Source organism: Gorilla gorilla, chromosome 19 (genome assembly GCF_029281585.2).
Source record: "Gorilla gorilla gorilla isolate KB3781 chromosome 19, NHGRI_mGorGor1-v2.1_pri, whole genome shotgun sequence".
NCBI classification, from domain to species: domain Eukaryota; kingdom Metazoa; phylum Chordata; class Mammalia; order Primates; family Hominidae; genus Gorilla; species Gorilla gorilla.
Window position 1 is genome coordinate 72,594,489 of NC_073243.2, and position 15,265 is coordinate 72,609,753.

The window sequence follows — 15,265 nt, forward strand, 5'->3', positions numbered from 1 at the left end:
TTTTTGTAATATTAAAACATATCAAAGCAAATGTACACAATATAATTATGAAGGTAAGTTTGCAAAAGAAAATATATATTACACCCAAAGTCATATTTAGTTCCCATGAGTACATGTTTGTATGTGAGGAGCTGTGAATTTATCAGTGTATCTAGACCATGGGTATCATTTTTATTTTTTAAAAGAGATGACAGAAATCTACAATTGGTTACTAATGTAAATTTCCATTGTAGATTTGAGGTGAAAAAATGCATAAGCAATATTTACAATTAAAATTTAATAAATACATTAGGCTGTATTTTACTAAAAGGACTCAATAAATGTTTATCATATGTCCTTTTGATAACTGGCTTCTCTTTAAACTTCTTCTGCTTCTCTTTAAATCTTCCTTCTCTCCTCAGTAAACATCACCAGTAAAAACCTCATAGATGATGTTGTTTCACTCATAAGAGGTGGAACCAGAAAATATGCATTTGAACTGAAAGAAAAGCTTCTCCGAGGAACCGTGATTGATGTGACTGACTTTGTCAACTGGGCCTCTTCCATAAATGATGCTCCTGTTCTCATTAGTCAAAAAGTAAGAAACGTGTTTATTTTCAAACAGAAGACTGTGTCATTTTTTCATTAAATGTCACATTGTTTCAGGTGAACTGTTAGCTTCATCTGAAAGAGACGTGAACATTCAGATACACTCCCATTTCTTCCCCGAAAGGAGGCATGGCATAGAGAAGAGGCATGGTGTAGAGTCAGACCATCCTGGCTGACTTCCTGTCTCTGTCTTTCACCAGGTGTGGGATGTTTTCTGACCTCTACAACACTGAATTCTCCAGGACTCCATCTTTGTTCTGAGAATTTAACGAAATTGCTTATATAGAGCATACAGCACACACTGTAACAAGATAGGTACTCACATATGATTAGTTCCCTCCCGTCGGCCCCTGGCTGTTCTTGCCTTCCCGTGGTGTTCCACTATCACGTCTAACACAGGAGAATTGTATTTACTAAGCGTCTTTTTTTTTTTTTTTTTGAGACAGTCTCACTGTGTCACCCAGGCTGGAGTGCAGTGGTGCGATCTCAGCTCACTGCAACCTCCGCCTTCCGAGTTCAAGTGATTCTCATGCCTCAGCCTCCTGAGTAGCTGGGATTACAGATGCGCACCACCACATCGAGCTAATTTTTTTGTATTTTTAGTAGAGACAGGGTTTCGCCATGTTGGCCAGGCTGGTCTCAAACTCCTGGCCTCAAGTGATCTGCCTGCCTCAGCCTTCCAAAGTCCTGGGATTACAGACGTGAGCCCCCATGCCTGGCCTAAGGGTCTTTATGAAAGAAATGTTCATAAAGTCTACAAGAAAATAAGACTAACGGTGAACAATTCTTATGGTCAGTAGATTTTTTTCCTTTTTCTATCTTGATTATAATAGTTTTCAGCTTACAAACCCTTTGGGAGTTCATAGTCAAGTTCTTATTCCTAGAGAAAAAAAAATGTGTTATCATTGTAAAGATATAAATGACAATGTTATTTAGCCTCATCTTTCTTTCCCCAAGCTGCCTAAAACTAGTATGCATTTTTCTTTACTTCTTTTACTGGTACTATTAGTAAGTGCTTTTTTTCTACTTCCCTTTATAACTTTCAATTTTCGCCATATGTTTTACAATTTGCTTTCCTCAGGTCACATTTATTTTTGACTGCTCCCTACTCCAGTTTGATTAACTTGAGTTACAGAAATTTTAACATTTTCATAGGACTAGTTATTGGAGAATTTTATTCCTTTATTCTATTTTATTGTCTTTAAAGAATGAGTGAAACCACTATCTCCTTTATGTGAAGAAGGAACTCAGAAACTGAAAATTTTTATAATCTATTCTCCCTTCATGTTATAGAAATACAGCTGTTCATAGATATGCAATGTATTTGTGAGTTAAAATATTTTGTCCCAAAGTAGGACAAAAAGGGGGAAAAAAAAAGCTGGTGAAATTCCATGTATGAAATTAAAATCAGAGGATGCCTCTTTGATCTTATTAAATTTAAATCTAACACAAATTCATTATCTTGAACTCAGTAAAATACGTTTATGTTGGAAGATCTTAAATAAGAAAAAAATGGGTAATTTAGGTGAATATTTACATCCAGGTGAACATCCCAGGAGGCTTATTTTCTCATCTCTACAAAGCAAATTCAACTGTCTTTCTACAAATTCAAGAGTGTTCTCTGAAGAGGTCTTAATAATAGTTCAGCACGTTCTAGAGATAATTTTTTAAATCTCAAGTAAATAAGGCAGCTGCTGAAGATTTACTACTAGATTTATTAAAACTACTCAAAGACCCTCATCAACTTTGTTGGTGCAGTCCTGCTGTATGGATGCACAATATAGTTTATCCCATTTTTAGGGACAACCATTTACTTCCCCAAATTTTCAGATTGGTAGGCATTCCATTTAGACTATCTGTATAAGTTTCTTTCTTCATAAACTGGAAGGCTGGCCTTTTCATATCAACATTCTACCTAAGGAAATGGTAGCTATAGTTAGTTCACTATGGACCACTTTAAATTTATCTTCTTGTAGAGAGAGTTGAGCAAAAGCAAAATTGTGGGTTTTGTTGACTTTGTATGACTTTTAAGTCTCTGAAGAAACATGAGATATAGCTAAATTTGATCTTGCATTAGATTCCAAGTTATTTTACTCTCATAATTCAGGTAGAAGTGGACCTCTGGTTAACTTGTAGCTATTTCCAGGAGACAATTACACAGTCTATGATCACTAATTCATTTTTGGGAATTTGAAGCATTATGTTGTCTGCAGATGACATGTTCAAACATTGGGGATGGTCTTTTAAAGAATTACTAGAACCTCTCCCCACCCACCCTAAACTATAAACTGGTCAATATTAAATCTTCTGTAGCAAATTAAAGCAATTATCTAGGTATTTATGTTGCAAACTGATTATCTTGGAGGAAAGACCAGAAAGGTGACTGTAAGCTCTCACTTAATATTATCAATAGGTTCTTGGAAACTGTGACCTTAACCAAAATGACCTGTAACAAAACCAATTTTACCATAGGCTAATGAATGGGTTAAGTTCCTGTAGTGTATTTCTGGTCACAAAAACATCACCAAACTTCTAAATAAAAACTAAAACACTTCTAATATTAAATTTTGAAATACATGTAATCTATTCGCACATTTTAAAAAGATTAATAAAAACAAGTAAGATAATGATTTACCTGTTTATTCTAGTTCAGGGTAGTCTATCCCAGCAGCTCAGGGTGCAAAGCAGGAATCAGCCATGGACAGAGCACCGTCTCAACACAAGGCAAACTCCACGCACCCACACTCACTGAGACTAGGACCATGTAGACACACTGATTTGTCTAGCATGGCTATCTTTGGGATGCAGGAGGAAACAAGCAGAGAACCAGAGAAAGCCCACACAAACATGGGGAGAATGTCAAAATCCCCATGCAGACAGTGACCCCAGCTGAGAATTGATTTTTTTCTCAATATTACAAAGAAATGACTGTGAATGAAACAACATTATTCTGGGACCTGCTGTTTTACTCTAAGTGGAATGCTGTATGAATATGTTACTGAGATTTTCTAAGTAAACTATGTGGTAAAATATATATGTTATAAATATATAGTATATATAATTTATAAATATAATTTATAAAATAATACAGTTTATAAAATCTATAAATACAGTTATATATTTTTCCATACTAAAGTAACTATAGCCATGCTCTGTTAGGTAGAACCTGTGGTTCTGAGGCCCCATTTGTCTGCTTTGTCAAACCCAAGCCACTTATTGAGGAATGTCTTGGCCCAGCCCAAAAATCTCTCCTTGGCCCTTCTCCATGCAGAGGACATAGGCTGGCCCTCTCTTTCAGTACTTACTTTTGTCATGGTCTTCAACTTCCATGAAAGTATATTAATTCTATTGCCAACTTGCCTGAATGTTAACACAAGTGGTTCTACAGTTTAACTCAACAGAATAGCTGCACTTTGTTTTCCTCTTAAACCTACTGCTACAAACTAGTTATTAAAATGTCAGCTAAGAGAAATTACATTTATTATAGATTGCCTGGAAGATATAAAGATTATTACTTCTTCTAGAGCAATAGCAGCAAGATGAGTACAGCTACAATATTGGCTTCCTGTAAAGTTTTGTTTTTCCATTATTAGAAACAAAGTTATGTAATCTACTGTTTTATTTACTAAAAGGTTGTTATGTAATGCTGTGTCCTCTTTATGAGACTCATAAGAAATATTACTCTTTAATCTCATTTTGTTTCTCTTGGGAATCAGGTGAGTTTTTCTACCTGATTGGTAAGAAATGCATGAGATCAGTAAATTCAACTGTGTCTTACTCAATGCACTAGAAAATAAAGCTAAATTTGTGACCCACTTCATGCAAATGGATGGGTCCTCCTGGCATGAATGTAGTTCATTTTTGTTGCTTTTGCCTCCATCTTGCTTTTACTGTTCTCAGTTCTCCTTTCCCATTTCCCTCAACCACTCATATGTCTATATGTTAAGCTGTATCAGTTCTTCCAGAGTTACATGATGTAGTAATTCATGAATTAATTAACCCATCATTTTTGCTCTATTGTGTAACTGTTAGCAGTTATGAACCAGATGTTAAAGAGCATCAATATTTTAAAGGGTTGTAGTACCAGTGAAAATCATTTCTAACTCTCTTGTTTAGGGATAAAAAACAACACTCATTCTATCAACAAACTACAGTTGGTATACATAGTTTATTTTGGATATCTGAAGGAAATCTCCACCTATTTATTATTAAACTATATTATCAACTTATTTATACTTTACCACTTTTATGGTAGATTATATCCTACCATAAATATATCAACACATGGTAGAAAGATAGAGTTATGTAGTATAGGAGAAAAAGTAAAATCATTTTCTTATTTAATAGAAGATAAAAGTTCATCAGAAAAAGATGGAACCCTTCAGGAAAACTTCAAAAAGTACATTTTAATTTTCCTTTGTCCTCCTGTGGAATTTTTAACTCCAGGATTTGAAGCTCCTCTGAAACTATTGCCATTGCATGTCCTTCATCTTTAACTCTTCCAACACTGTTTATACATTTAATCCAAATTGTATTTCCTTCATGACCCTCTATTCCTGTATCTCAGACTGTCTGGCCTTGACTTTCCTTTGAAGGGTATAACAAGATGAATTTCTTTAAAAAAAAAATCAAAATAATTCTACCACATGCCTATGTTGTTTGTGCCAATGTGACAATGTTGGTGAGAGGTTTCCTTCTTTCAAATAAATATGACATGGTTGAAATCTGAATCCTATATACTATATACTAATTCATAAAAGACTACACTGGTGAACAGTTATGCTGACTTTGTAGAAGTTCTTGATATATTCCATATATGAGCATATTCACAACTAAAGTTTTGCAAATATCTTCTCCCACTAAAGAATTTCATCTTTAATGGTGTTTTTGATACAGATGTCCTCTTATGTACTTTTTATTTTGAACTAATTTTAGACACAGCAAAATTACACAAATAGTGCAGATAGTAATATTGCAGAAGTAGTATTGCAGAAGTAATATTGCAGAATAGTACAGAGAGTAATATTGCAGAAATAGTAGAAAGAATTCACTTATAAGCTTCATCTCCCAGCTCCTAATGTTAGTAATTTACATAAGCATAGTAAAATTATCAAAATCAGAAAATTCACACTGAGTAATTAGCTAAAGCACAGGTTTTATACAAATTTCACAAGTTTTTCCCCTAATCTTTTTTTTTTTTTTTTCCTGTTTCAGGATCCAGTCTAGGGTCCCACATTGCATTTATTTGTCACATCTCTTTACTGTCTCCCAATCTGTTATAGGTCTTCAGACTTTCCTTGTCTTTCTCAACCTTGACACTTTTTATGAGGACTGGTGAGTTATCACGTCAAATGTCTCCCAATTTAGCATTCAAGTAGGTTAAGGTTATGCATATTTGGCAAGAATACTACAGAAGTAATGTTCTGTTATTCTCAGTGCATCATATTATGGGTTATGATGTTGATGATTTTTTTATTTTGACTTAGTGAAATGTATCTTTCTATTCACTATAGTTAGTACTTTTAATGTTTGAATTAAAGTTGTTTCCTACCTCAAGGCCTTGATACTTTCCTATGTATTATCCTTCAACAGCTTTATTATTTTGCTTTTATATTTAGATCTACAATATTAAACTTGGTCTCACTAAAATAAGGAATACATGAAAAATATTAACTCTCATCATTTTTATTTCATATTACACTGAGTCCTAGCCAGTGAAATAAAGCAAGAAAAATAAATAAAATACCTAAGGACTGCAAGGAAGAAGTTAAACTATCTTTCTATACATGGTATGTTGTTTAAATAGAAAATTCTAAGAAATCTATAACTCTACACTACATTTGTATATTTATTTCTCCTTGTACTTGGATCAATTTTTATTTTATATATTTTAAGGCATATTACCAAAGGCATACAAATTTAGAATTATTACATTTTCTTGGTCAATTAAAATGTCTTCCTTTATTTCTAGTAAATGTTTTCTGCCTCAATTTTTTTTTTAAATTACCTATGTTTGCCAGACGTCTCTGTTGGTATGCACATAGCACACGTTCTCCCGTCTTTTTTTCTCAATTTGTTTGTGTCCTCAAGTTTTGTTTGGATTAGTTGGACTTTTTTTTTTTTTTTTTTCTTCTTTTTTTTTTTATTATACTTTAAGTTTTAGGGTACATGTGCACATTGTGCAGGTTAGTTACATATGTATACATGTGCCATGCTGGTGCGCTGCACCCACTAACTCGTCATCTAGCATTAGGTATATATCCCAATGCTATCCCTCCCCCCTCCCCCCACCCCACAACAGTCCCCAGAGTGTGATATTCCCCTTCCTGTGTCCATGTGATCTCATTGTTCAATTCCCACCTATGAGTGAGAATATGCGGTGTTTGGTTTTTTGTTCTTGCGATAGTTTACTGAGAATGATGGTTTCCAATTTCATCCATGTCCCTACAAAGGACATGAACTCATCATTTTTTATGGCTGCATAGTATTCCATGGTGTATATGTGCCACATTTTCTTAATCCAGTCTATCATTGTTGGACATTTGGGTTGGTTCCAAGTCTTTGCTATTGTGAATAATGCCGCAATAAACATACGTGTGCATGTGTCTTTATAGCAGCATGATTTATAGTCCTTTGGGTATATACCCAGTAATGGGATGGCTGGGTCAAATGGTATTTCTAGTTCTAGATCCCTGAGGAATCGCCACACTGACTTCCACAATGGTTGAACTACTTTACAGTCCCACCAACAGTGTAAAAGTGTTCCTATTTCTCCACATCCTCTCCAGCACCTGTTGTTTCCTGACTTTTTAATGATTGCCATTCTAACTGGTGTGAGATGATATCTCATAGTGGTTTTGATTTGCATTTCTCTGATGGCCAGTGATGATGAGCATTTTTTCATGTGTTTTTTGGCTGCATAAATGTCTTCTTTTGAGAAGTGTCTGTTCACATCCTTCGCCCACTTTTTGATGGGGTTGTTTGTTTTTTTCTTGTAAATTTGTTTGAGTTCATTGTAGATTCTGGATATTAGCCCTTTGTCAGATGAGTAGGTTGCGAAAATTTTCTCCCATGTTGTAGGTTGCCTGTTCACTCTGATGGTAGTTTCTTTTGCTGTGCAGAAGCCCTTTAGTTTAATTAGATCCCATTTGTCAATTTTGTCTTTTGTTGCCATTGCTTTTGGTGTTTTGGACATGAAGTCCTTGCCCATGCCTATGTCCTGAATGGTAATGCCTAGGTTTTCTTCTAGGGTTTTTATGGTTTTAGGTCTAATGTTTAAATCTTTAATCCATCTTGAATTGATTTTTGTATAAGGTGTAAGGAAGGGATCCAGTTTCAGCTTTCTACATATGGCTAGCCAGTTTTCCCAGCACCATTTATTAAATAGGGAATCCTTTCCCCATTGCTTGTTTTTCTCAGGTTTGTCAAAGATCAGATAGTTGTAGGTATGCGGCATTATTTCTGAGGGCTCTGTTCTGTTCCATTGATCTATATCTCTGTTTTGGTACCAGTACCATGCTGTTTTGGTTACTGTAGCCTTGTAGTATAGTTTGAAGTCAGGTAGTGTGATGCCTCCAGCTTTGTTCTTTTGGCTTAGGATTGACTTGGCGATGCGGGCTCTTTTTTGGATCCATATGAACTTTAAAGTAGTTTTTTCCAATTCTGTGAAGAAAGTCATTGGTAGCTTGATGGGGATGGCATTGAATCTGTAAATGACCTTGGGCAGTATGGCCATTTTCACGATATTGATTCTTCCTACCCATGAGCATGGAATGTTCTTCCATTTGTTTGTATCCTCTTTTATTTCCTTGAGCAGTGGTTTGTAGTTCTCCTTGAAGAGGTCCTTCACATCCCTTGTAAGTTGGATTCCTAGGTATTTTATTCTCTTTGAAGCAATTGTGAATGGGAGTTCACTCATGATTTGGCTGTCTGTTTGTCTGTTGTTGGTGTATAAGAATGCTTGTGATTTTTGTACATTGATTTTGTATCCTGAGACTTTGCTGAAGTTGCTTATCAGCTTAAGGAGATTTTGGGTTGAGACAATGGGGTTTTCTAGATAAACAATCATGTCGTCTGCAAACAGGGACAATTTGACTTCCTCTTTTCCTAATTGAATACCCTTTATTTCCTTCTCCTGCCTGATTGCCCTGGCCAGAACTTCCAACACTATGTTGAATAGGAGCGGTGAGAGAGGGCATCCCTGTCTTGTGCCAGTTTTCAAAGGGAATGCTTCCAGTTTTTGCCCATTCAGTATGATATTGGCTGTGGGTTTGTCGTAGATAGCTCTTATTATTTTGAAATACGTCCCATCAATACCTAATTTATTGAGAGTTTTTAGCATGAAGGGTTGTTGAATTTTGTCAAAGGCTTTTTCTGCATCTATTGAGATAATCATGTGGTTTTTGTCTTTGGCTCTGTTTATATGCTGGATTACATTTATTGATTTGCGTATATTGAACCAGCCTTGCATCCCAGGGATGAAGCCCACTTGATCATGGTGGATAAGCTTTTTGATGTGCTGCTGGATTCGGTTTGCCAGTATTTTATTGAGGATTTTTGCATCAATGTTCATTAAGGATATTTGTCTAAAATTCTCTTTTTTGGTTGTGTCTCTGCCTGGCTTTGGTATCAGAAAGATGCTGGCCTCATAAAATGAGTTAGGGAGGATTCCCTCTTTTTCTATTGATTGGAATAGTTTCAGAAGCAATGGTACCAGTTCCTCCTTGTACCTCTAGTAGAATTTGGCTGTGAATCCATCTGGCCCTGGACTCTTTTTGGTTGGTAAACTATTGATTATTGCCACAATTTCAGCTCCTGTTATTGGTCTATTCAGAGATTCAACTTCTTCCTGGTTTAGTCTTGGGAGAGTGTATGTGTCGAGGAATGTATCCATTTCTTCTAGATTTTCTAGTTTATTTGCGTAGAGGTGTTTGTAGTATTCTCTGATGGTAGTTTGTATTTCTGTGGGATCGGTGGTGATATCCCCTTTATCATTTTTTATTGTGTCTATTTGATTCTTCTCTCTTTTTTTCTTTATTAGTCTTGCTAGCGGTCTATCAATTTTGTTGATCCTTTCAAAAAACCAGCTCCTGGATTCATTGATTTTTTGAAGGGTTTTTTGTGTCTCTATTTCCTTCAGTTCTGCTCTGATTTTAGTTATTTCTTGCCTTCTGCTAGCTTTTGAATGTGTTTGCTCTTGCTTTTCTAGTTCTTTTAATTGTGATGTTAGGGTGTCAATTTTGGATCTTTCCTGCTTTCTCTTGTGGGCATTTAGTGCTATAAATTTCCCTCTACACACTGCTTTGAATGCGTCCCAGAGATTCTGGTATGTTGTGTCTTTGTTCTCGTTGGTTTCAAAGAACATCTTTATTTCTGCCTTCATTTCGTTATGTACCCAGTAGTCATTCAGGAGCAGGTTGTTCAGTTTCCATGTAGTTGAGCGGCTTTGAGTGAGATTTTTAATCCTGAGTTCTAGTTTGATTGCACTGTGGTCTGAGAGATAGTTTGTTATAATTTCTGTTCTTTTACATTTGCTGAGGAGAGCTTTACTTCCAACTATGTGGTCAATTTTGGAATAGGTGTGGTGTGGTGCTGAAAAAAATGTATATTCTGTTGATTTGGGTTGGAGAGTTCTGTAGATGTCTATTAGGTCCGCTTGGTGCAGAGCTGAGTTCAATTCCTGGGTATCCTTGTTGACTTTCTGTCTCGTTGATCTGTCTAATGTTGACAGTGGGGTGTTAAAGTCTCCCATTATTAATGTGTGGGAGTCTAAGTCTCTTTGTAGGTCACTCAGGACTTGCTTTATGAATCTGGGTGCTCCTGTATTGGGAGCATATATATTTAGGATAGTTAGCTCCTCTTGTTGAATTGATCCCTTTACCATTATGAAATGGCCTTCTTTGTCTCTTTTGATCTTTGTTGGTTTAAAGTCTGTTTTATCAGAGACTAGGATTGCAACCCCTGCCTTTTTTTGTTTTCCATTTGCTTGGTAGATCTTCCTCCATCCTTTTATTTTGAGCCTATGTGTGTCTCTGCATGTGAGATGGGTTTCCTGAATACAGCACACTGATGGGTCTTGACTTTTTATCCAACTTGCCAGTCTGTGTCTTTTAATTGGAGAATTTAGTCCATTTACATTTAAAGTCAATATTGTTATGTGTGAATTTGATCCTGTCATTATGATGTTAGCTGGTGATTTTGCTCATTAGTTGATGCAGTTTCTTCCTAGTCTCGATGGTCTTTACATTTTGGCATGATTTTGCAGCGGCTGGTACCAGTTGTTCCTTTCCATGTTTAGCGCTTCCTTCAGGAGCTCTTTTAGGGCAGGCCTGGTGGTGACAAAATCTCTCAGCATTTGCTTGTCTGTAAAGTATTTTATTCCTCCTTCACTTATGAAGCTTAGTTTGGCTGGATATGAAATTCTGGGTTGAAAATTCTTTTCTTTAAGAATGTTGAATATTGGCCCCCACTCTCTTCTGGCTTGTAGGGTTTCTGCTGAGAAATCCGCTGTTAGTCTGATGGGCTTCCCTTTGAGGGTAACCCGACCTTTCTCTCTGTCTGCCCTTAACATTTTTTCCTTCATTTCAACTTTGGTGAATCTGACAATTATGTGTCTTGGAGTTGCTCTTCTCGAGGAGTATCTTTGTGGCGTTCTCTGTATTTCCTGAATCTGAGTGTTGGCCTGCCTTGCTAGATTGGGGAAGTTCTCCTGGATAATATCCTGCAGAGTGTTTTCCAGCTTGGTTCCATTCTCCGCATCACTTTCAGGTACACCAATCAGACATAGATTTGGTCTTTTCACATAGTCCCATATTTCTTGGAGGCTTTGCTCATTTCTTTTTATTCTTTTTTCTCTAGACTTCCCTTCTCGCTTCATTTCATTCATTTCATCTTCCATTGCTGATACCCTTTCTTCCAGTTGATCGCATTGGCTCCTGAGGCTTCTGCATTCTTCACGTAGTTCTCGAGCCTTGGTTTTCAGCTCCATCAGCTCCTTTAAGCACTTCTCTGTATTGGTTATTCTAGTTATACATTCGTCTAAATTTTTTTCAAAGTTTTCAACTTCTTTGCCTTTGGTTTGAATGTCCTCCCGTAGCTCAGAGTAATTTGATCGTCTGAAGCCTTCTTCTCTCAGCTCGCCAAAATCATTCTCCATCCAGCTTTGTTCCATTGCTGGTGAGGAACTGTGTTCCTTTGGAGGAGGAGAGGTGCTCTGCGTTTTAGAGTTTCCAGTTTTTCTGTTCTGTTTTTTCCCCATCTTTGTGGTTTTATCTACTTTTGGTCTTTGATGATGGTGATGTACAGATGGGTTTTCGGTGTGGATGTCCTTTCTGTTTGTTAGTTTTCCTTCTAACAGACAGGACCCTCAGCTGCAGGTCTGTTGGAATACCCTGCCGTGTGAGGTGTCAGTGTGCCCCTGCTGGGGGGTGCCTCCCAGTTAGGCTGCTCGGGGGTCAGGGGTCAGGGACCCACTTGAGGAGGCAGTCTGCCCGTTCTCAGATCTCCAGCTGCGTGCTGGGAGAACCACTGCTCTCTTCAAAGCTGTCAGACAGGAACATTTAAGTCTGCAGAGGTTACTGCTGTCTTTTTGTTTGTCTGTGCCCTGCCCCCAGAGGTGGAGCCTACAGAGGCAGGCAAGCCTCCTTGAGCTGTGGTGGGCTCCACCCAGTTGGAGCTTCCCGGCTGCTTTGTTTACCTAAGCAAGCCTGGGCAATGGCGGGCGCCCCTCCCCCAGCCTCGCTGCCGCCTTGCAGTTTGATCTCAGACTGCTGTGCTAGCAATCAGCGAGATTCCGTGGGCGTAGGACCCTCCGAGCCAGGTGTGGGATATAGTCTCGTGGTGCGCCGTGTTTTAAGCTGGTCTGAAAAGCGCAATATTCGGGTGGGAGTGACCTGATTTTCCAGATGCGTCTGTCACCCCTTTCTTTGACTCGGAAAGGGAACTCCCTGACCCCTTGCGCTTCCCAGGTGAGGCAATGCCTCGCCCTGCTTCGGCTCGCGCACGGTGCGCGCACCCACTGGCCTGCGCCCACTGTCTGGCACTCCCTAGTGAGATGAACCCAGTACCTCAGATGGAAATGCAGAAATCACCTGTCTTCTGCGTCGCTCATGCTGGGAGCTGTAGACCAGAGCTGTTCCTATTCGGCCATCTTGGCTCCTCCCCTAGTTGGACTTTTTAAATCAAATGTGATGATCTTTGTTCTTTTCTTTTTCTTTTCTTTTCACTTCTTTTCTTTTTGTTTTTGTTTTAAAGATCGAGTCTCACTCTGTCACCCAGGCAGGAGTGCAGTGGTGCAGTCTTGTCTAACTGCAACCTCCGCCTCCTGGCTTCAAATGATTCTTCTGCCTCAGCCTCTCAAGTAGCTGGGATTACAGGTGCTTGCCACCATGCACAACTAATTTTTGTATTTTTAGTAGAAACAGGTTTCACCATGCTGGCCAGGCTGGTTTCAAACTCCTGACCTCAAATGATCCACCTGCCTTGGCCTCCCTAAGTTCTGGGATTGCAGCCAGGAGCCATTGCACCCAGCCTATTTTCATCTTTGACAAATACTTCTTAGGCACCTGCAGTGTACCAGGCTCTATTGTAGCATTGAGTCTAAAGCAGTGAATAAAAGAGATAAAAATCTCTAACCTAACAAACCTTTTCTAATATAATCCAAAAGCACAAGTGAAATAGATATCATAATGTTAATATTTTAGTGTACATTTTCCAGTCATCAGAGTCTTTATCAGAGGTAGTTAGCCAATTTGAATTCATATAATATAATTTTATATCTTGGTTTTTAGTGAGTAGTATATAGATACATTTTAATGTAATTAGATTTTTAAAAATAGACATTACTTATGTAAAGTAAAATTTTTTTTTTTAGTGTAAAGGGCCCTAGGTTTCCACAAACACTTACAATCATGAAACCACCATGAAAATCAATACATAAAACATTTCTACCACACAGTTCTATCATGTCCATTTTCAATCAACTCCTCTTTCCTGCCCCACTTCTACATAACCACTGATCTATTTACTGCCATATAAATGTAATCATGTAACTTTTTGAATTTGGCTTCTTTCACTTAGTGTTACACATTTGAGATCCATCCACATTCACACATCGACATTCTTGTATGTATGAGTAGTTCCTTTCATTTTCATTGCTCGGTAGTATTCCATTATATATAGATTCCATGATATAGATTAAACAGTTTGTTTATCTAGTCATCTGTTGAAGGACATTTATTTGTTCCCAGACGAGGATATTTTTTGGTGATTATGAATAAAACCATTACAAATATTTGAATACAGAATTTTGCATGAACATATTTTTCTTTTCTCTAGGAGAGAGATTGCTTGGTCATATGATATGTGTGTTTATACAAAATTACATAAGAAATAGCCAAATTTTTTTCCAAAGTAGTTGCATTACCACCAGAAATACATGAGAGTTTCAATTCCTTAGATAATCATGTCATCTGAAATAGAGATTTCTTTATTTTCTCAATCTCTATGTATTTTATTTCTTTTTCTTGCATTATTGCATTGTCTAATGCATCTAATATGATATTGCACCATTAAGTATGATGTTAGCTGTAGGTTTTACATAGATGATCTTTATCAGGTTGAGGAAGTTCCCTTTAATTCCTAGTTTGCTCAGAATTTTTATCATAAATAGATGTTGAATTTTGTCCAAGAATTTTTCTTTATTGAGATGATCATATGGTTTTTCACTTTTAATAAGTTGTTATGGTGAATGATATTGATTATTTAAATTTTGAGCAAACCTGGTGCTTAAAAACTATTGTATTTGATTTGCTATTGTCTTGGGATATTTTGCAAATATGTTCATGAGTGATATTGATTTGTAATTTTCTTCTCCTAACTATTTTTATTTGGTTTTGGTATCAAAGTAATGCTAACTGTAAAATAAGTGAGAAGTAAATTCTTCTCTATTTTATGAAAAAGTTTTTTGTAGAATTGATATGTCTTTTTTAAATGTTTGTAGAATTCACCAATAATGCCATCTAGGCCTTCTTTGTCAGAAAAAATTTAACTCTAAATTCAATTATTTAAATAGATATTAGAAGTCCAATTATGCATTTTTTCTGATTGAGTTTTTATCAATTGTCTTTCAAGGAATTTTTCCATTTTATTAAGCAGCTGATGTCTGTAGATTCTATAGTGATATCCTGTCTTGGATTCCTGGTATTGTTAATTTAAAGTTTTTCCCTTTTGTCTTATTTTGTTTTATTTTTAGTTAATCTGGTAGAGGTTTATCATTTTTTGTAATCTCAAAAAAGCAGCTTTAAAAAAATTTTCTCTATTTTTTTCCCATTTCAATTTCTATTTCAATTCTCATTATTTCCTTCCTTATGCTTTGTACTTAAATTTTTCTTCTGTTTCTAGTTTCTTAAGCTGGGTGCTGTTATTATTGATTTTAGATATTTTTTTCTTGTCTAATATAGGTATTTTGTGCTGTAAATTGACCTTTAAGCATTTCTTTAACTGTGTCCCACAAGTTTTGATGTGTTTTCATTTTCATTCAATTTAAAATATTTTCTAATTTTTTGTGACTTCCTCTTCTACACATGGGTTATTCAGAAATGGGGTAATTAATGGGGTAAATATTTGGGGATTTTTCAGAGAGCTTTCTGTTACTTATTTCAACTTTCATTTTGTTTGG

General features: G+C 36.6%; 1 protein-coding gene across 1 annotated transcript in view; it reads left to right on the forward strand.

The window, feature by feature from the left end:
• The window catches only part of C9 (complement C9), an 85,640-nt gene that overhangs the window by 56,023 nt on the left and 14,352 nt on the right, over positions 1 to 15,265 (forward strand). The window contains exon 9 of the mRNA XM_004058935.4: positions 402 to 577. Coding sequence (XP_004058983.1) covers positions 402 to 577 — 176 coding nt within the window. The remainder of the gene's footprint in view (positions 1 to 401; positions 578 to 15,265) is intronic.